General features: G+C 41.6%; 1 protein-coding gene across 1 annotated transcript in view; it reads left to right on the top strand.

Annotated features, from left to right (window-relative positions):
• Positions 1-21,441, top strand: part of fstl5 (follistatin-like 5) — a 154,843-nt gene that overhangs the window by 5,755 nt on the left and 127,647 nt on the right. Inside the window, exon 2 of the mRNA XM_068595337.1 lies at positions 15,354-15,495. Coding sequence (XP_068451438.1) covers positions 15,354-15,495 — 142 coding nt within the window. The remainder of the gene's footprint in view (positions 1-15,353; positions 15,496-21,441) is intronic.

The raw sequence follows: 21,441 nt of genomic DNA on the forward strand, positions 1-21,441 counted from the left end.
GATCAGTCCGATTATGTAATGATTGTTCACAATAGGAGAGCCAATGTGCCTTTTCCCGCAGAGTTGTGGCGACAACCTGCACCTCATGTCATTCGAAATGGTCTATAAATTAAACGGCTATAAAAGAAAAGTCAAGGTCTTTCCTGCCGCTGCTGCATATGTCCAGACTCCCGCGATCGTAAATGACTGTAATGTGGGTCGTATAGCATCCACGTCCTCGCTGTCACACCTTTGTCACGCAGAACTTATAGGAGCGCCCGCTCAAAACCTCTGGATGTGTACATGTTGTGTACATGTATGTGTACATACTGAGTGTTACATACCTTGAGGTGGTTGTGGTGCTCGCTCGTCTTAATTGTTCATGATTGTGACTCTTTGGATGAATCCCAACTACAGTCGAAGCTGATGGCACATAGTAGGCTGTTGATTCTCAGATGTCGTGCCAAGCTCAACGGAAACCCAGTGCATGACAAAAGATATATTACAATCACTTTTCAAAGCTGTGATGAATAATGTGCACACTCTCTAAAGATGAATTAGTTTCAATTTTCATACAGTACAAACTGGCAGCCGGGGCTGGTCACAGTGTGCTATCTGGCATTTCTCAAGGTCTGCCTGGCTGGATCAAAGATACACGAGAGATGGTTTGTGGGAATCCAGAGCCTCTTTTAAAAGGGGCCATGCATTAGAAGGGAAATGATGCGACTGTGGATTCTAATGTTAGGAAAAGTTACTTTTATTCACTTTAATTCGAATCAATCTACTTTCTAAACATGCACTACCACAATGTGTTGCTGACTACTTCTTAAAAACATTTTGATTCAAAATTGTAATAACAGGAAGTAAGGAAGAGGAAAGTAACACTTTTATCGACCAAAAAAAGTCAATTCAGCAGCTGCTTTTATGCTTTCAATTGTATGATATGATCCTCCTCAGCTGTCAAGCATTTTCAAGGAATAGTTTAATGTGTAGATTGGTACAACTCTCATGTCGCTGCAGTAAATATGAATCCACCGCTGGCAATCGTTTGCACAAAGAGTGGAAAAAAGGTGGAAACAGCTGGCCCGAGGCAGATTTTCTTGCCTCAGTTTGGACAGCGGCATGCAGCCAACATACCAAAACCTATGTCTTCGGAGATACAACGTTCATTCTTCACGTTCTTGACAAATATTTTTTTTTCCGTTTCACTTGTGTCATGTTGTGATGCTGAGGAAGGAAGAGGTGAAACGGACATCGGCACATCCTGTTTGTGAGAATCGGAAAATAGCGTTTGAGTCCCTGCAGGATTGCTCAGCCGGTCTTAGTGCTCACTGGAATCTCACAGTCCGTAACACAACACATCTACAGTCCCGCTGAGAACAAAGCGAGCTGCTGAGTTAGAAACACATCAGAGGCTCATTAGCGTTCCAGTGATTGACCAGCTGAACTCCCGTTACCCTCACGGCTTTCTTGATGCTTTCGCCGCTGTAAATCCCCTCACCTCCTCTCCTCGTGTGCAGCGGTCCGCCGCGGCCGCCGCCACCACCGTGATGCCAACAGAAGTCCCTTCGTATCCCACCTGCAGCACCCGAGTCATGCGGGACTCAAAGAGGGGAAATACCCGCCTTGTTTTCTTCCTGCGACTGCCGTTGAATTCTGGCGAAGCACGAACTTTCCGAGCGCCGAGGATCATTGAAATTCCCCGTTTGATTTCAGAAGTTTCTCTGCCTAGATTTGGACTGCCTGCCAGGATTTATAGCAGATTAACTTTGAAAGTGATTTAGCTCTCGGCTTCTGCAGTTGCTACCGGGGCAGAAAAATAACAGTTTCTCATCCACCATTTCCCTCCTCACGTTAACTGAATATTCTAAACGGGCCAAAGAGAGTTTCTGGTGTGAAAAGAGATGATTGACAGTCAAGTAGTCAGAGATATAGAGGAGACGGAGCCCAATATGTTATCTAATGACCCCCACCACACAATAAACACACTCCCTGGACGCAATTGTGACGTTCCTCCTTCAGTTGTAAAATATAACTGCGGTGCACAAGAGGATTTAGAGGGGAGACAACACGCCAAGTTCAAAGCGCAGTGTAATCACATTTTATGCGTTCGGATAGATATCTGAACGAAACAGATAACAGCCTCATAAAAAGGATGGGGGATAATGAATTATGTCATCACAACATGCAGCCAACACATTTACACAAGGGCCTATCTCCTTCTTTATCTGCTACATGGTGGCACTGAGATGCACCGCTGTTATCTGCTTGGCATTTGGAGCCGAACGTCCTGTCTAATGAGTCGGGGATATCGGAGCGGCGCTCCTTCTAAAGGGTTCAGAAGCTGAGTTGTAGCCGGCAAGTCTCTACTTTGAAGTCCAGTGAAAGTGAATCCTAAGAAGTCTGAATTAATTATTTGTGGCAGTGGAGTCAGGCTTGTAAATGTACCATAGGGACGAAGGTGTGATTGATACAAGGGGTCTTGAATGATGAGACGCGTTTCTCTGAAATGCCTTTCTGCTGTTTTTTTTTTTTTCAACTTAGCTAAAGAACCGTGCCGGTGTTTTTACAGGTTTTAGCAAAGAAACCACATGTATAGTTAAAAAAAAACATATATATATAACAGTAAGGCTTAACACACCTGGAAAGACAAGAATCTGTTTTAAACTTCACATTCATCTTCTCGCTGTTAGTGCGGCTACACAAGTGTGATCCCTCACTTGCTTCCCACCAGCAAACTCAGAGAGTTTGCAAGTTGTCACAAAATGTGTAGCTGCTCATGTTTCGATTTTTCATGGACTCCTTGTCTTTTAAAGTTGAGGTTCAAAGGTCGTTGATACAGGCAGCTGCACAAAACAATCTCACCTAAAGGTCTATTTAGTAGCTGTTCCAGAGCTTTTGATCACATCACAGGATCTTTATCAGAAGATGGAGAACTGTAGATGCCCATATTTCCATATTTTTCCCCCCGATTGCTTTCAGGACTTGTCATCTTCTTAACTTTGAGGTTCTTCACATTAGAAGCAGCACAAAACATTCTCACCAAAAGGTCCATTTAGAGGCCCTAATTTAAATTGCCATTGTGGTGGGTGAATACTTTGCCCCTCCCCCCTGTCTGAAAATTAACGCAGCAAGGCAAACAATGAGATAATTTGTCTATAAAGTCTCTGGTGTCTATTGTAAACTTTCACTCAGGCAGACGAGGTTCGCCGAGCATGAAAGTAACACCATGCTTCGTAACACACAGTCCCACCCGAGAGCTGCCCTGGATAACCACAGGTTTTTATCAGCTCGCCCCTGAGCAGCCCCACTGGAGCAGTTTGTGAGTTAAGTGCACCTCAACAGCAGGTAATGAGGTAGCAGCGAGTCAGTCACACACAGATTTATGCTTTCTGACTTCAAACCGAGCATGTACCGGCTTCCCTTCAAACTTCAAACTTATCACTTTTCCTTGGAAGTGTTGCTTGTTAAAAAAAAAGTATTTGCTTCCAAAAGATGTGCCATGAACTGTAACTTTGACCAAAATAAAAAAAGGGCACGTTATTTGTTTAAAGTGATGAAATATTTACATCAAACACGTCTTTAATTGGATCGCACATCAGTTTAATCGTCAATGACTAAATCAGACAACTGTCAAATGAAAATATGGATCCTCCATCCTCTATCCTCTATCCTCTGTCCTCTATCCTCCATCCCCATCTTCCCTCCTCCATCCTCTATCCTCCATCCTCTATCCTCCATCCTCTATCCATCCTCTATCCTCCCACCTCCTTTGCTGGTGGAACAACTCAGATTATTTGTTCTCTTCTCCACAAACCCAGAGAGGTGTTAGTAACATTATAATGATAATCATATTAAGAAAAGAATATACACTCATGAATATTAATTCATTAAGTAAACTCAATTAGGTTATTGAATTGGACTATTAGCATAACTGGCCATATCACATCATATACACATCATGGGGACTATGGAAGTTTGAGTGACTCTTATTTGGACGTGATCCAGAATATTTGATAGATGTTAAAGGCTGCGCCAGATTTAGACCTCGGCTTTAACAAGGCCTGTTCAGATTTGGCTCAACTATTTGGACTCAATTAAAGCTCCAGAAAGAAATCCCCTTTTCTGAATCCTCAGATGAAAAGAAAAGAAGGGGGCAAAGCCGGAGGTTAAAAGAAAAAGGGGCCCTTTCAACTATTTCCTCATGCAGTAGTCACTATTGCTCATTATTTCTGCTGTCAACAGCACAAACCAGGTTACAGTTAATTAAGCCCTACACTTTATCCATTTGAACAGAAGGCGGCTTAAAGGTGAGCTCGCGTGAGTTAATCTGTCGTGAAAATAATGATTTCTTTCTTTCTGAAGTTAAAAGTAAAGCAAATCAAAGGCACCAGATTATGACTCCTCAGGTGCCATTAACGTCTACTTAAGCGACAACAAATCAATATTGTTCCTCTAAATAGCAGCAGGGAGTCCTACATAATTTAAAACAGACAGGAGCAGAAGTTAAAGGTCACATATCCGTCTGTCTGTGTCGAGGCATGGGCTAAATATGTTAAATGTGAACGTGTCCTCTAAATATGGAGATCAGAGGAAATTTAAAGGCTGCACACAAAGCCGAATCCGTGCTCGCTGTCAGCAGATGCAGCTGCCAGCAGAGCTGGGCGTCTGCACAGGAAGCGCTCCGGTAGCAGAAAGACGCGGCGCATGCTCTCACCAAAACATCTGTCGCCATGTCATTTCAGATGAATGGCCCGTGATTACACAATGATGGCTTTGTGAAGGTGAGGCTTTGACTTCTGGATGCGTTACAAGGCTGTTCCCGTTGCCACAGCAGAAACAAATGCTGACGAGAAGAGCCACGAGAGAATTTCACCGGAAATAGAATTGTCCTTGTGGTTTCGGTTGAAAGCGAAGGCGTCGCCGCAAAATAATATCAGGAAACCAACTTGGGGACTCAAAAGTTATTGTGGTGCAATTGTGTATGTGTTTCCTCAGAATCTCAAGAATGCCGAGGAGGCAAATTAGTGGCATGCAGGTTGAAAGGGAGTTTGAACTCGAGAGGAAGCCAAGGCAAAACAAAGAACTCTACTCTTTCTACTTATTTTGTTTGAGGTTATTTTCATAATTAAAGTTTGGGAAGTCAACATTACAGTTGAATAACACAATAAATTCCCTATGTAGACAAACTGTGTTTGTTCACATTGTGAATGATTGAAGTTCTGTTCTAGCTGCCTCCAGATTAAAATTTTACCTTCGGAGCGGGAACATTTTCAGGGGGCGGGAACTATGATCCAGCAACCAAAAAGTTGGTAAAACAAACAAAAAAATTGCTAACCCAAAAGATCGCTACGATCAAAATACTTTCCATGAATTGTTATATTGTTCAAGGAAAGCTCTGAAATTGAAAATTGTTTTGCCAATTGATACCACGGAATTGTGATTCAGAGAATTTCCTGTTTGTGACAGATTTCAGCTTTATTTGTGTCTCTAAGCACCTGGTTTATAGTAGAGGGTTTTTCTAGGAAAAATCCTCTGGCACACGGGAATTAATGCATTTTATGTTTCCAGCTGTCGTAACAGCCTGGAATAAACGGAAGGGCTGGGCAGTGATGATGTGCAGCGATAGTCACCGTGTCACATCAGTAGACACAAGCAGAACCTCACATTTTATTGACAAAAGTCGTGACAAATATAATGGTGCAGAGCGGTGCCAAAAGCCTACAACAACGATTACGTAGCTCCCAAGTTGTTGCCAAAAAAACAAAGGAGGCAGATCAGCAGTGTTCTTGTTCTGTACTGCAGAGTGATGCAACACAAGGACCAAATCTGGAAAACAGCAAAACAATAATTTGATTTTATTTCCTTCACAGTATCACTGTAAAAAAAAAAGTGATGCATATTTGTGTTGCATATTGATCTTGGAAACAATCGTTTGTCCACCATCGATCCATTGAGGACTAAATCTAAGAAAAAACATATGGATGAGAAATCTGAAAAGTACTACGAACTAAAATAGTTGAGCATTTATCTACATGGACCAGTTTTTATGAGAACATCAAAACAATGCGAATAATAATGAATAATAAAAAGGAATAATAATGACTCAGAAAAAGAGGCTTTTTAAAAAGGTGACTGCCTCTCTTGTGCTATGAATAAATAGAATAAAAAGAATGACAGAAACAAATGGAAGTATAGTGTCATCTTGTCTTGGTATACGTAAAGATAACAAAAGATAAATAAATGATTGTTAGATTGTGACAAATGATTTATAGAGTTTTGCAAATCATGTATCTTTTTTAGGGAACACAAAGTCGGCAAAAATCTCTGAAGGTGCCACAGAAATGAACTATAAACAATCTCACATTTATTCTGAACATTCACCATTAATGAATTACCCGCGCCTGCAGGCTTTTGTGGCATGATTAAAAACATATTTAGTGCGGTGGAGGGGAATTAAAGAGTTTCAGGATCAAGGTTTAAAGCTGGATTTGTTCTTTCATAAAACATACACACAAATCCTTAAAAAAAAAACTTAATAGCGGATACAAAGTTAAACTTGAGTGCACGGTATGGTATCCTGCCTCCGAACTGTACCTGCACAGTTTATAGTGTAACGTTATGAGACTTGAGTTTGAAAATATGAGACTGAATGAAAAGCATTCATATTAAAGTCCTAAGAAATATTTATACCTTCTCCTTAATGTTTAGATCAAACATCAGATTAATGGCTTTTCCGCTGCCGTTGACCAGTTTGTAGTTGCATAGTAGATATTTAGGGTCCAGTGCTTTGCCCGGAGGGGAAACTCAGCAGTACTTTCTGTAGGAAAAGGTTTTTGCCCCTTTACTTCAAACAGCCGTTCCTTTGAGCTTATATGGGCTTCATATAAGATTACAACCTTACATTCACCAGCCAGCGTTTCTAACCTCTGGGCAAGCGCTGCCCCTTTTTATGAAGCCACTTTGCCATTTATTAACTGACTCACCGGCTGCAAGTCTTGTGGAAAATGTGGAAAATGTAGTATAGTCTGTTCAGAGTTGTGAGGTGAGAAGCACCAGAACACTGCAGTGAAAGGTTTTTGTTTTTCGCCTTATGCAAAACACTCTCAGCAAATCCTTTTCAAACCTCGAGTGTTTCATTTTCATGCATATCGTTGAATGTCTGGACTACAAAGGTGGCTGATGCTTCCTTGATGCACCAAACTAATGGCAAAGCAGCCACGGTAGTATGTCATGAAAAACGATTCCTGCAGACACCATGCAGGGACATGACATGAGTTACTATTGAAGATACTCATTTAGGCTTGTATTACATTAAACGTCGTCCCTTTGTTCCTTTGTTGGATGGAACTGCTCTCTCTGAAAGATTGGCACAGCATTTTTTTGCATTTGTAAGGGAAGAACAAGGACCAAACGGAAGAGCGGCCCTAGGGGGGGAAAGTCTGTCGCCTGTGGTTTTGGACGTGCTTTGAACTTGAAGGAGTCCTTTATCAGTGTACAGTGCTGCCGGGGATGTAGGAGTATGAGAAGTGCCATGATAAGTCTGCCAAATAAGACATGCTGCAGCGGGGCGCTTGGGCAGCAAACACACACATAGCAGACGCTCCAGTGTTCTCCGGATATCTCTGAGACAAACTGTAGTGCTCCGACTGAATTGATCTGTACATAGAAAATACCGCTGAGCGCGCTTAAAGAGATCTGCCCACAGGAGGTCAGGAATGTGTCAGCCGGAGCATACGGTGAGAGAGAGGAGAGCAGAGCCGTTTATCTGCTGACTTCAAGTAGCCCTCCAGTGACCTCGCTGAAAGATTTGAATAATTTCAAACAAGCGTCTCTTGGAAATCATTGGTTTACAGAGCAAACTGGGAGCACCAGTGCATCCATGCTAGTTGGAAAAAGGACAGTGTGCCACTACAGTAATGCCATTTCCCAGCTGTACAGGTGGGCTTCATTTAATGGGCCTGGAAAAGACAGTATTTGTGACGCTTTGAAACATTAATAAGGTCAGATAAGTCTACTCATCTGGTCTGAAGTTAACACAATTAGAATTCCTGGAAACTAAATCTCAGTCTGCATCATGATGATTCCACTCAATCGCCAATAAACATATCTTTTTAAAACCAACACACAAACTAAATCTTTTGAAAATATAGATCCACTTGTGGTGAAATGAGTCGTGCTCATGTGTTGCTAAACACTTGCAGAATAATTTAGGGTCCAAAAAACATTACGGGCCTGACTGACGGCGATGCAGAAAAAAAGAAAAAGAAATCCAATTTCCTGAGTGAGAAAATTCCCTGCTCTAAATTTAGTCCATGTTCACTGTTAATTGGTTTTCATGCTCACAAGAGCTGAATCAAAACAAGCCACAACAACAAATGTTGCTGGCAATTTTAACCAAAGGTGCTTTGGATCTAATAGTGAAGAATTTTGAAGAAATATATTTATTCCAAATACAAATAATTTGTTGTGAAATTTCATAGAATGAAATAAAAGTCTGAGAATATTGAAAGAAAAACTAATTCTTTTATGTTTTGTTGACAAATATTCCTTTTGCCAGACATAAACACACCGTTATCCAACTTAAAAACACATGCATTTTGAATGTAAACCCAGATGGGCTCCAGGCTACTTAATGTGCTGCAGCGCGCAAACATGACCTGGGCTGAGCTTTAATAAAGCACCAAGCAACTGTTTCCAATGTCAAGATATAGAGCAGTAATGTAACCTAAGCAGCGAATGACGTTGCTGTGTGGAGCGTGCTTTTAGTGCATGTGAGCGCATGTGAGCGGGCCCCTCTGACTAACTAGTGGCTGCTGCTCTGCCCGGCGCTCATACGGCGGTTACAGCTGACATAGAAGCATAGCATCCAGCACCGTGTTTCCTCCTCAAATAAAACATGGTTACCTCTGTCAGAACCTTTTTTTGGTGTTTGCACTGTTAGAGCTTTTCACACAGAACGCAACAACTGCTACACCGCGCTGTAAAACACATTATTTCTGATGGCTTACGCGGCGCCATGACAGCTCGCTGCGTCTAGCAAAGCCCGGGTGTGAACCCAGCAAAACACAAGAGAGATGGAACAAACTGGGCCCTGTGCGAAAGGTGCTTTGGGGCTTTTAGCACTGTTAGCTGCAAGACGCCGCCATGCTGAGAACGGCTGAAAGGCAATACAAATTATTCAAATGTCTTATTTAGCGACTTTAAATGTTCTACTTCATCATATAGACGAGAGGAGACTTGCATGGATTGAAGGTGAAAGTTGTTGTTTGCAATCCAGATTTAAAGGTTTATGTCTGAAAATAAGCACTTGCGTTATCGAGGTTAAGCGACATGTAAAGCCGTACATAGCTTTCTCTTTTCTTAATTTTATTTTCTTGTAGAATCATTAAAATAAATCTCAATTGGTCATGGCAGTTTAACGAGACATTGTCGATCATCACACTAAGGTGGAACTGTTGAGCCGAGGCACTTAAGCTTTGATATGCAACTCAGCTGCACAATATGTCTGAATGTACTGGACCGCTCCCTGGTGTAAATCTGCAGGACCGGCTGACTTTGAAACACGGTGATTGCAGAAAAACCTCATGCGTGCTCAGCAAAGTGGATAAATAACAGTGAATGAATGGAAGAAAAAATGTATTTGTGTCCTCCTTTGACTCTTTGCATTTGATACTATGGAAAGAAAATAGGGTATACTGCCAAAGTGCAAAAAAAAAGATTGCTGCCACAGAAAATTGATGAATGACGCCTCAAATGTTATTTCAACACTTGACAGGTCTTAAAAAGAGTCGGCAAAAAAGCATTTAAATAAATTTGTCCATCTTGCAGAACAGGCTTTGATTTTTAAATCATATGCAAAGGAAGCTCATTGCATTTTCCGCTGTGTCTCTCTCATCTGTCTGTTATCGGTTTGTTTTGTGGCAGCATAAGAAACAGGAATAAGATAAGCTAATGTGACAGAAGTGTGACCTTCTGTATCTCATAAACGGCATATCGAGCACTTGAAAGGTGCGACACCCAGGCTCGCAAACGATTCACTGAAGCTAGTAAGTGCAAAGCTTCCAGAAATACTTTTAACATGTTGATGAGTTCCTGTAGTTTTGACTGTCACAATGATCAAGTCTCATGCTCGGCATAATTGTTGTATTTTGTGTTGAAATGACCTCGGGTTCACCGTCCATTTGATGATCAAACACCGTGACCTTGCAGAGGTCCCAACCTTCACATTGAGAGTATTTTATGGTCGGTTGACAGAGCATGCATGTCTTTTTCAGCACTTCCTTGCCCTCCATTCATTACATTATATTACATTTAGGTGACGCTTTTATCCAAAGAGACATACATTTTTTCTATACACCGCAGACACAGCGACGGGGAGCAATTCAGGGATACCTGTTCTCTGATTGAAAGACGGGTACGCTAACCACTGAGCCACAGTCGCCCCATTCACAGATGTTGAGTGCACTTACGTCACAGCGCTCTACTCTGATGAAACAATTAATTGGGAATTCAAGGGAACTGCATGTATTCTGCTTCATAAATAGTATTTTAACTTCAACAACCATAAATCACGAAGGTAAATCACAATCAGAACAATTTACTTGCCAGTATGTTACACATACGAGGAATTTGTCTTGGCGGTTGGTGCATACATAAGACAAACAACAACAATCAACACAGTGCAGGAATAGAAACATTACATTTACAGTACAATATTTACAGTAGAATATAAATGTATAAATTAAAGTATAAAATATGTCTGTAGTCCAGACGCTGGGACAGGCCCTCGCTAGGAACGATTGCAAACTAATTAATTTTTGCATTTCTCTAATCTTATTTTTTTTTTCCTGTAAGTGAACTGGTAAATGTGATTTCTTCAGCACTCTTGACATTTTTTTTAAAAATATAACAAGGAACTACTTAACTTACTCTTTGTTTAACCCAGTCAAAACCATTTGAACTATGATAACTAGATATTAGTTAATTTGAGGAGATAGTTTTAATTTGAGTTTTAATTCTCAATTCCTGAGTGCGCCAAGGTCAACCCACCCACTTTAGATTTACACTTCTGAATCAGGCTTCTTTCTTTCAGTTCATTGAGAAATACGCAAAATTGTTTGTTCTTGTGACAATTGTCACTTGGTGGCTAGCAATGCAAAGCAGAAGCTCGAGGAAAGCGTTGGCTGTTGTTGCTACAATTCTCAACCACAAGGATTGCTGCCATTTTGCAAAGGGTTGAAATATCTTAACTTGTGCCATACGTTGTTTGATTGTTCTCAATATGTTCGCAGTCTTGTTTCGAAATCATGAACTCCACTAAGGCTCATAGTGCTGACTAAAAAACAGAAGAAACACGGTTCCCAGTAGACTATCAGCCATATTTAGAATTGAGAATTTGTTCAATTATATTTGAGACAAGCTGACTGTAATTAGAAAGCTGTAAAGTGGGGAGATATCAGCAATGCGTCAGAATTAGTCTAAGCCGACTAGTAATAGTCATGCGGGAGAAGAGTATTCGTGAACTAAGGCTCTTCGGTAGAAATCATGCATAATGTCAGGAAAATGTATAGCACGTTTTAATTATGTATTCCTATTTTCCAGACTCCAAACAAGCATGACAGCTGATAGTAAATGACATTGTGTGCATGTATTCAAACCCAGTTAATTCCCAGCATGTTGCAGTCAGGTAATATGTATACGTGGTATAAGATTGAGCTTTATGGATATTTCTGTTGTTATGCTTGCGCAGTGCATTGAAAGGCAAAAATCCGCTGAACGAGACAGATGGGGTGGGGAGAGCGGCTGAGCTTGTCAGGCCATGATGCATTGTGTACATAGTGGGAAATGGGTAGTCTTCATTTGAAAGTCAATGCCAAAGCTTAGACGTGCTCCAGGGAATTTAAAACCACGAGCCAAAAGTTATGATGACACTCTCTGGGGAGGTCCAGACAAAACTTCTAGACTGCTTCTGTCTTCTGTTCTTTCAAAGCAGATAAATACAACTTGGACTACATGCAGACTCTTACTCACACACACAATGACTTGTACTGTAAAGCCTGAACAAGTATATGACATGCACATAGAGTGGATGAAGCAATTTCATTAAAAGACATCTCACCTTTTCCAATACTAATCTGTTTTGCTTTCAGGCTTATTGGGAGAATTTCACTTTGGATAGCGCAGGTTATTATGTGAACAAGTAATTACATTTAGTTTCCAGTTCATTAGATACACCTTGCTAAAACATATGCAATCAAATCATATAAATGGAACGTGAGACATTGAACTGTTTCCACATTTCACTGGCATAAAAGAAAATGAGGATTGTTTTTAGATGTTATGGTGACAACACACGTTCGTGGGGCCATGAAGTGTTGAGCGGACACTAGCTAGGCTGACTAATTAGCGAGGTAGCTTGTCATTTTCCAGAGCAGCGAGGAGTGGGGTCCTTTAGTCCTGACGCTACTGCTGCTGGACACCAGACTGCTGTCCAGCTCGTTTTCTGGAACCAGTGTAGCGTTAAAGCACAGTGGAGTTAGCAAGCTAGCTAACTAGACAGCTGCAAGCTAGCTTATTAATTCCACCATGCTTCAAAGCTACACTGGTGACAGAAAAGGAGTCAAACAAAGCAATGTGCTTTCCAACGCTGTGACAAGTGTCTGGTTAAAGAATTAGGTTGTTACATTTGATGCTAGTTTTCATCTTTTCCGCAAAAACGCACCTCAGTGAGTCCACGACTTGCTGTAAGTTGGTTAAGTTACAGATGTTGACCTGCTACAATGGTAGCAATGACAACTATACAAGTCTCACCTCCACCTTCAAGGTTATACTGTATTTTTTTAAGAACATTTTCCAGAGATCTTGGTTAAATGTCATAGCCATATTTGATTAACTGTTGCCCCCTTTCCATCTGTGTAATTTGTCATTTTGGCACCAAGCTCTATTAACAGTAATGGTGCACAAGATGAAAAGTAAAATAGACCTGAAACAGAACGCTGGTGTGCAATGGGAATAATATAATTTTGCATTTTTCAATCCACGTGAATTAAAGTTGTTGCTCCCTCAGGTACTTTTGCTTTCTTTTATTACAGAAAAGCATAGTTTGCAGTTTAGGAACTGAACTCTGTACTCCTAGTAAGGTTACTAAGTCAGTCGTCAAAAGAAGTACTGGAAAGTTATTTGTGTTGAAGTTGTGACTGATCATGAAGAGTTTAATGTCTGCATGGAGCTGTACTGTATGACACAGTTAAACTTCTTAAAACTGTCCATATGTCTCTGACACAGCATCCTGCAAAAGTTAGTCCATTAATAACCCATTTAACACTGGGATGCTGCAAAGAACTTGATTGATTGTACTAGCAGATATGGTAATCCACCTCGTGTGGCTGAAAGACTGTGTTAGCAGAGAAGTGGAGCAGCAGCAGCTGCAGGCAGGACTCCTACCTGGATCTGGAGAGTTTTGAAATGCATAGAGAATGAATATGGTCACATTAAAAAGGCAATAAGTAAGATTTTTACTGGCCTGTAGCACAAAACGACCATTATATGTCTGCAGGGGGTTGGTAAGGCTGTTGATGATTAACAGCGTTTTAACAATTACTTTGCCAGGTTCAGAGATCTTTTGAATTTCTCGACTCATTCTTTGGATTAAACTCCCTGCCCACTGGATTATCAAAGCACTTTCAATGCCCCCTCCCTACTAACAGAGACAGGAGTGAGGGAACGGTAGACGAGACATTTAATTTCCAAAGGCTAATGGCTTTGTTCTGAATGAAAATAGGCTGAAGACCAGGGCTTAAAGCGACATCATTATTCTTGCTGTTGCATAGAACATGCATTTCTTTGTAGATATTTCCTTTTAATATTTTTTATATTAGCTGCTTTATTTGTTTTAGTTGTGAAAATATGACTAATGTTTCTGTATATGAAACGAGGCGAGGTGGATGGATGGCACAGAAGGTGGGCATAATTGTAACCGTTGTCCTTGACGAAGTACATATTATTTTTACATGTCAATATCTCTAAATTAAGTGAAATGTCTGGAATAGAGGTGTTGAATTTGGCATGTTGTTGTTTTTGGCATTTGATGTTTGTTCTTCTAATTGAATGTTTACATTTCCGTCAGCATGAATCACATACTGTGCACAGCTTTTTCATATCGGTCATATCAAGAAAAACAAAAATAATAGGCTGGAGTTTCAAAGGCAGAAAATGTGTAGGGAATCTGGAGTAGCTCAGGTCGGAAATACAAGTCACAAAGTCATGAAAATAAAGTTTCAGCGTTTCCTCTTTCGTCCGGCACATCACAGCATCGAGCTGCTCTACCGGCACGACCTCCTGACCTCCAGTGAATATCCTGTGGGCCAATGGAGCTGCCACAACAGTGCCATTGTTGTCTGACTCAGTGTCTCTCCAGAAGAACAAGGAAGCCGGGTCACCATCCTGCTGTCACTCATCTCCTCAGCTGCAGGATGATGAGCAGGCGCTGGTGGCTTGACACGGCTTAGAAAGGGAAGCTCGGCGTTTGGGCGTGGAAATCAACAAGTCAAGTCGAGTCAGATTTATTTATGAAGCGCTTCCAACAAAGGGTTTTTTTTGCGATGTTGACACACAAAGAACTGGAGGCGTAAATGCAAATTGACGACAATAGACGAAGCCTAAGAAGGAGCAAACACCTTGTATGTTTTAACATAAAACTAGTGTGTGTGTGATTTGTTTTTCTATCTGGGGTGTGTTTGTGTGTGAGGCTTTATAAGAGAACTAGTTTTTCTGTATTTCCTGCATATTTACTTCCTCGGACATCGTGGTTTCTGGGACGCAGACATTTTCACATGGCTATTTTTTTTTCTTCCCACAAACACTGTTTTGTTTAATTCATGTTGTGCAAAGGTCACACTCGTTCTTTTAGACGACACAATGAATTATTGAAAATGCAGTTATATTGGAGGGGAAAAGTGAATATTCTCTCCTCTGTTAAATAAATATATTTGGGCTGCAGCTCCGTGAGGGTGTGAGGAAACTGTTTAAGATGTAATCTCACCGCTTCATCACAGTTGCTTGACTTTGACACTCAGACTAATTAATCCAAAGCCCTCACTTTAATTGCCTTAATATATTGGCTCTTTGTCTTCTTTATCTTGATTTTCTCGTGACGTCTATTTCCCCTTAATTGATTCAAAAGGCGATCTAATCTCCTCGCCGAGTGCGGGGTACGTATTGATAGCTTTAGTTTATGCCAGCGACAGTTGTGCGTTTCCCATTGTCTACACTAATTACTGCAGACTTGATGTATTGTCTCGGCCAAGCGCTAGTGGACCTCCAGAGGCTTAGAGAAGAGCGCTCACCTTTTCTTTTCTTTTTTTTGTTTACAGGAAAAGACCAATGAAGACAGCCAGATGGTGGTCGGCGGCAATTTTACTGTTGGGCCTCGCTGTGCTCGGCGCAGACGGGAGACCCAACAAGGAGGGGCTCCGGTCGCCGCTCTATCGACCAGTCGTGAGATTCCGACACAAGGTATTGATCGCACGCTTTATTGTTTTTTTTTTCATTCGCCGTCCATAACAAGAGGCCTACTTTTGCCAAGTATGAAGCTAATTACATTGGCGCTTTCTTCTTACATCAGATGACTCTCCTGTGGTTGTTGTGTGTTTTTTTTTTGCCCACTGAAAAATACTTGATGAATCATTATCCCTCCCTCTATGCCAGGGGACTGTCTTTTCAAAGATAACTACGGATTTATGCAAGGCACAGCTGAGCAAAGATGAAGACGAGCTTTGAGTGAAGCGAGGAGGTTCGCATTTCGTTTTAGCTCAACGTCGAAGGTAAAAGACGCAATGTCATGCTTATTGACTCAGCGATACAGGGCAGATCCGCTGCTTTCATTAAGCGCTTACCCTGCATCTCAAGGAACAAGTTACTTCCCCCCTTTAAACTAGCAGCATCGTGTGTGTATCTCTCTTACTGTGCCCCGAAACCACAGAGTAAAAGATATGGATCAGTTAGAGTCAGACTGGGATAGAAATCAACTGTTTTGGCAGACGGGGACTTCAGGGGAAATCAAAGTGTTTTGTCACGAGGCATTACTCGCATTGTGGTCCTTCAGTACACATTCCCCATAAGCCTCTTTGACAATTTTGTTCGCTAGTAAACACATCTCCTCTCTATGAAATCCAAGATACAAAATTAGCAGTGACAATAAGTGCTTTTATTTTAAGGCAATCTGTCTTCTTCAGAGTAAATATTGCATTTAGAATGTGTTCCAGCCGGCTTTAGTCACGTCTGCTCGGGAATGAAAGGCAATGACAGTGGTGCTGAAAGGTGGGTGGGTTGAGAGGTGGTTAGAGAGGGATGAGAAGCAAACAAACGGTAGGAGCGTCATCGGACTGCATCAGAGTCGAGCGAGGAGCCCGGAGCGATGCAAAGCTGGAGAATCGACACAGTGGTCAAACACATTTTGACCTTTTGAACAATATTTATTTAGAGAGATGCTTTTCCAAACACGATGACTGCAGAGATCAGCTATGCGGGAGTTCTGCTTCTTTCCAGTCGCAGCTACTCTGGAAATAGTGTGTGTAAAGGAAGAGAAGAGATTTAAACTTCAATACCCCCCCAAAAAATCCTGTAATATGATCTCAGTAAACTGCAGAGATAGCATTTCTGCCAGCGTGGGATGCTTTGGACCAAACAGGAAGAGAGAGAGAGCCAAACTGCCTGGAAAATCTTAAAGGGCCAGATCACAGTTGTTTTTTTTTTTTACATAGAGAGCATGTGCATTTCATCATTGTCGTGTTAATACTTTTTACTACGGCTCGAGATCTGAAATATCATAGGTTAAGCAGAATCCTGAAAAAAGAAGAAAAAAAGCTTTGTAGATGTCAGTGTCTCACGGTTTCCTCTTGTGAAGCGAATGCTTTTGACTGGTGGATAAAAGGGTTCTCTCTCTCTCACCTTTAGGTGTAGCACAACGGTGATATATTCATCGTTTCGATACCATCAAGTGTAACTAATGGTCCTGCTGGCATTGTATTTCAATCTTCAGCAAAGCTACAGTTGCAGATATTGCCTCAAAAACCTAATTCTTGGCATTGTTGCAGGTAACATAGATAGTTAGATATGTACTTTATTAATTTAGATGTAAAAACATCTTCAAGAACAATGTGCAGTTGTTTAAAAAACATAGGAAGGTTTGATTTATTTTGAAGGTTGTGTGAAAAGTGCATTACCTGCTATTGTGTCAAACTGTTTGTTATCTCTAGTTGAAACTACTTCTTTGTCCCCTTTCATTGGCCTGGTGTGGAAGCAGAGTGACTTCTAATAATTAAAGTAATGTACGTCCACATGTTGGGAATTTGACGAGAAGCTACAACAATGATGTATGTGCTTTTCCACTCCAATAAAATGAATATGCCTATCGATGTGATTACATCGCGGAGGAATGTCATTACAGCATCTGCATACCATCACAATTCATGAGAGAGATATATCTGCCTGGCAAAAAAAGAGGGCCGTGGATATTTACAGCCCTTTGGTGAAAAATGGCCACGTTGCCAAAAATCTGTCATCGGCTTTTTTGTTTGCAGAAGAGAATCTCCTCTGCTGCCTGTCGGCTAGATTTACTGAGAGGCTCGGGTCATCCACTTGTCAATACAGTTAAATGAGCAACACTTGAAATATCTACAGATCCTAGAAAAAAACCCCGCCAAGTTTCAGATCAGGACTTACAGCTCAGAATTGCAATTTTCTTTCCATTCAAAGTCTCAAAATTACAGCAATTATAAGCGTCTTAAACATCTTGTTTGTGTCACACTTTTGATAGGACGCCTCTCAAGTTTACCAATAATGGGACGCAACATGACAAAGATCCTTGCACGAGTGTGTTTCCACGTCTTCACAAAATGTGCCGACGGTCCCCGGAGCTCACGGCCACAAGCCGTGATACGCCAGCGGCCGTGGTAATGCTCTGCCTTTTCCTTCTCTTTGTAGGACAGTGTTTGACAAGGGCAACGGGATCGGACACGACCTTTATAAGCTTTCCTCACAAAGACGTCAATCACCAGGAGGCACTCGGCCATAAACAGACGGTCACATGGTCTACCCGTAATTCCCATGGTATTGTTTGAGAAATTTGCTGTGAAATCCTCCACATGAGGTCGGGAAGAGGACACAGATCCCAGCCACCAGAATCCAGTCCTAATTATAATTCATCATTCTGGGAATACCGCTCAAACTTACTGCTCTGTGGCTTCTATTACATTGAGATTTGATTTCATACAGTTAAGCTCTCTCAGGACGACTTTCAGGAGAGAGGGATGGAGAGACTGGATGTGAAATAGCGGTGGCTAGACATGCTCCGCACGAGGGACAAAAGCAATTTCTGTGAGTTTTGTCGCTCTGACATCAAGCTGTTATGTCAGGACAAACAAAATGGAGGCAAGGGCAACTGTGTGAAAAGCCCCATCCATCCAGCACTGGCTTGGCCACATGGAGAATCTAGATTAACAGGGGATGAGAGAGAGAGAGAGAGAGAGAGACAGAGAGAGAGAGAGAGAGGGAATGAGTGGGCGGCGGCCGTGCAAATGAGATTGAGATAAAGAGACAGGGAATGGGAGAAGCAACAAGAATACATCGTAAAAATCACAAGAGCTCAATGTACAGTAGCTCCAGTTAAAGCTGCGATAGACAATGTTTGGCTCAAATGTGACTGTCAGCATTCACTTCCACCCTCCTCCTCCTCCTCCTCCTCCTCCTTTTCCTCCTCCTCCTCCCTCAGCTGGTCAGTGTTAGCCCCAAACCTTGTCAGTCATCTTGATGAGCTGTCTACTTTCAAATGGCAGCCAGCCGGAGGCTGAGGTAACCAGCTTCTGTAAAGTCTCCACAGGGGCTGATGAAGCAGACGCTGAACGGAGCCAATCTGCTGTAACAATAACAAGATGTCCATGCTGGTGTTAAGTCTGTTCTGCTGCTCATCTTTGCTCCTGATTGTCTGGTTACAAATTGATATTTGTTGTTAATATGAGGACCTTTTTTTTCAGTCAATGAAAAGGTCTGCGTTGCTACGGGTGTGTTGCCAATAGTAAGGAAGGAGGATACTTGTGCTCATGCGCAAGGTTCGTATCTCGCAAAAAGAGACTCATCTTTTTTTTTTCCCCCGTGCGTTTCCCTACGAAAGCCAGCAACACGTGTCAATATCCACTCTATGCGCGCGTCATTTTTTTTCATACGTCTTTCTATGAAATGATTTCCTGGATAAGACACAAAGATTTTGTGGGATATTTGCGTGTTATTATACTTTTTCGTATAGGAAGAACATTTACAAACTCCCAAGATGTGCTTAATGCATGTAATGTTTTGACCTCCACAGTCTGTCTAAGAGGGACTTTGAAGACTTCAAAACACTGCACAGCTTCTATGTGAAAAGATTTTCCAACCAATGTATCTTCTTTTTTTATAATTGCAAACCATATAATAACTGTGATTACATCACAAAGTAACCTACTTGGAACTGTCTTGTCCACGGATTTCAAATGCAGTGTGTTGTCAGAGGAGCGTGCGTCGGCTGAAGCGCAGGTTAAACCCAGTTCAATGTTTTTTTCCGGCCGCCCTCTTCTCCAGCACCCTCGCTGTCCACCTGTCATATTGAAATGAATGAGGGCGCCGTGTAGTTCTTCACCCGACACCATCTATCCGTATGAACTTACGGAGAGATGCAGCCTTGCTGATCGGCCGTCTCACTGTAAATCCCCCGTCTCTTGTCATACAGGTATGCTGCAATTTGCAGTTATATGTATCAAGTTGAAGTGTACTTGGGTGTGGATGGTGTGGAGGAGTGAGGGATGTGAGAATCTGAAGCAGGAGAAGGAGGAGAAGAAGAAGAAGAAGAAGAAGAAGAGGACGGGGGTGTAGGCGGAGGGTGAGTGGGTGGGTGGGTGAATGGTGGTGGGGTGAGAGATGAAGCGAGAGAGAGAGAGAGAGAGAAAGATGTGGGCGGTCAGCCAGCGAGCTGTGACACAGGGAGATGAACCTCAGGTTGTTCAGCTGGGTGCTTCATCGTCCACAGAGTCTCGGGGCAGCGGAGACAGTGGCCCTTGGGAAATCACTCTCTTCAAACAAATGAAGTGTGAACACTGTCTGCCATATGCAAATAGGCCCCATTTGACATCTTCCCTACCTGTAGTGCCATTCTGAATGTCACCTCCTCCGGAGGGGAGAGGGATACGAAGAATGTCACGCAGCCACAGGTGCTCTGTGTGATTTCTAGTGAAGGATATTTTGTTCAACATCTCGATAGATGATTGTTATCAGATCACGGCGTTTGACTCGGTTGTCTTTTTAGTTTCATAATATCATCTTAGCTTCTTTTATAAATAAAAAAGCAGGTAGATAAGCTGATAGTAAAGCTGGGGAAATGGTGTCTTTTCACCTAAGGGGATGTTTCTGGACATGACTGGTTTGGAATATGAAGTAGTTTATTCCAAACTTATACCAACCGTATTCATGTTTTTACTCGCTTTAGTGCTGAAATGGAACATGTATTTATGGATGAGTCGATGAAACAGTTTGTCAAACAAGCCACCGCGAGCTATTAACTGTTGAAGTCATTTCTCACTCAAAAATGAGAAAACAATGACTGTCAATCTTCTCGAATGTGGGAATTTGCTGATTTTGTTCTCCTTTCTAAATTATGCAAAGTGTCCAATTTGAAGACAATCAATCTATCGAATACTGACGAGGACAAATAGACGGTCTCATATCCCCCTCATTCTCAGGTCTCTTCACTGGCTCCCCGTAGAGCGAAGGATCCTTTTTAAAATCCTCATCCTCAGAGCACTGCACGGTCAGACTCCATCATACCTTTACCTGTACGAATTTGGTTTGCTGATGATGTGAACAACTAAAGACATTCCTGTTTACGCTGGCGTTTGTTTAAATACCAATTTATGACCTGCTTTTATTTGTTTGAATGTGTTTTTTGCTGCTCCATCTTGTAATGTGTTTTTTACTGTGTTTTTTAATCTGTACAGCACTTTGTGACCTCTTTATCTGTACAATTAAATTCTTATAATTATTATCTATTGAAAAGGCAATTAGAGAATTGTCTGGAGCTGACCGATATGGGAAATAAATCAAATTGCTTTTTTTTTAGACCAATATCGAGATAGTGATGCAGTATTTATATAAAAGAAGAGTTCCATATATCTTCTGTTTCATTCATCATACACAAGTAACAACGCATAGTATGACCAACACAACATTGGATCCAGTCAACATATAAACTGCTCCGGCATATAAGCTTTGCCGACGTGTGGGAATGTGATTAATTGTTTCATGAATTGACAAGAATATTTATTGAGCTTTTCAATTTTAACTTTCTTTTGTAACCAGACTCAAGTGGCTGTTTGATGAGCTACAGGGGTTGTTTTTTGTTGGTACATCCGCAGCTGAGATTCAACCTCTTGACTT

This window comes from Clinocottus analis, unplaced genomic scaffold, assembly GCF_023055335.1.
Source record: "Clinocottus analis isolate CAN_PGR_092001 unplaced genomic scaffold, fCliAna1.0.p SCAF_10, whole genome shotgun sequence".
Lineage (NCBI taxonomy): Eukaryota > Metazoa > Chordata > Actinopteri > Perciformes > Cottidae > Clinocottus > Clinocottus analis.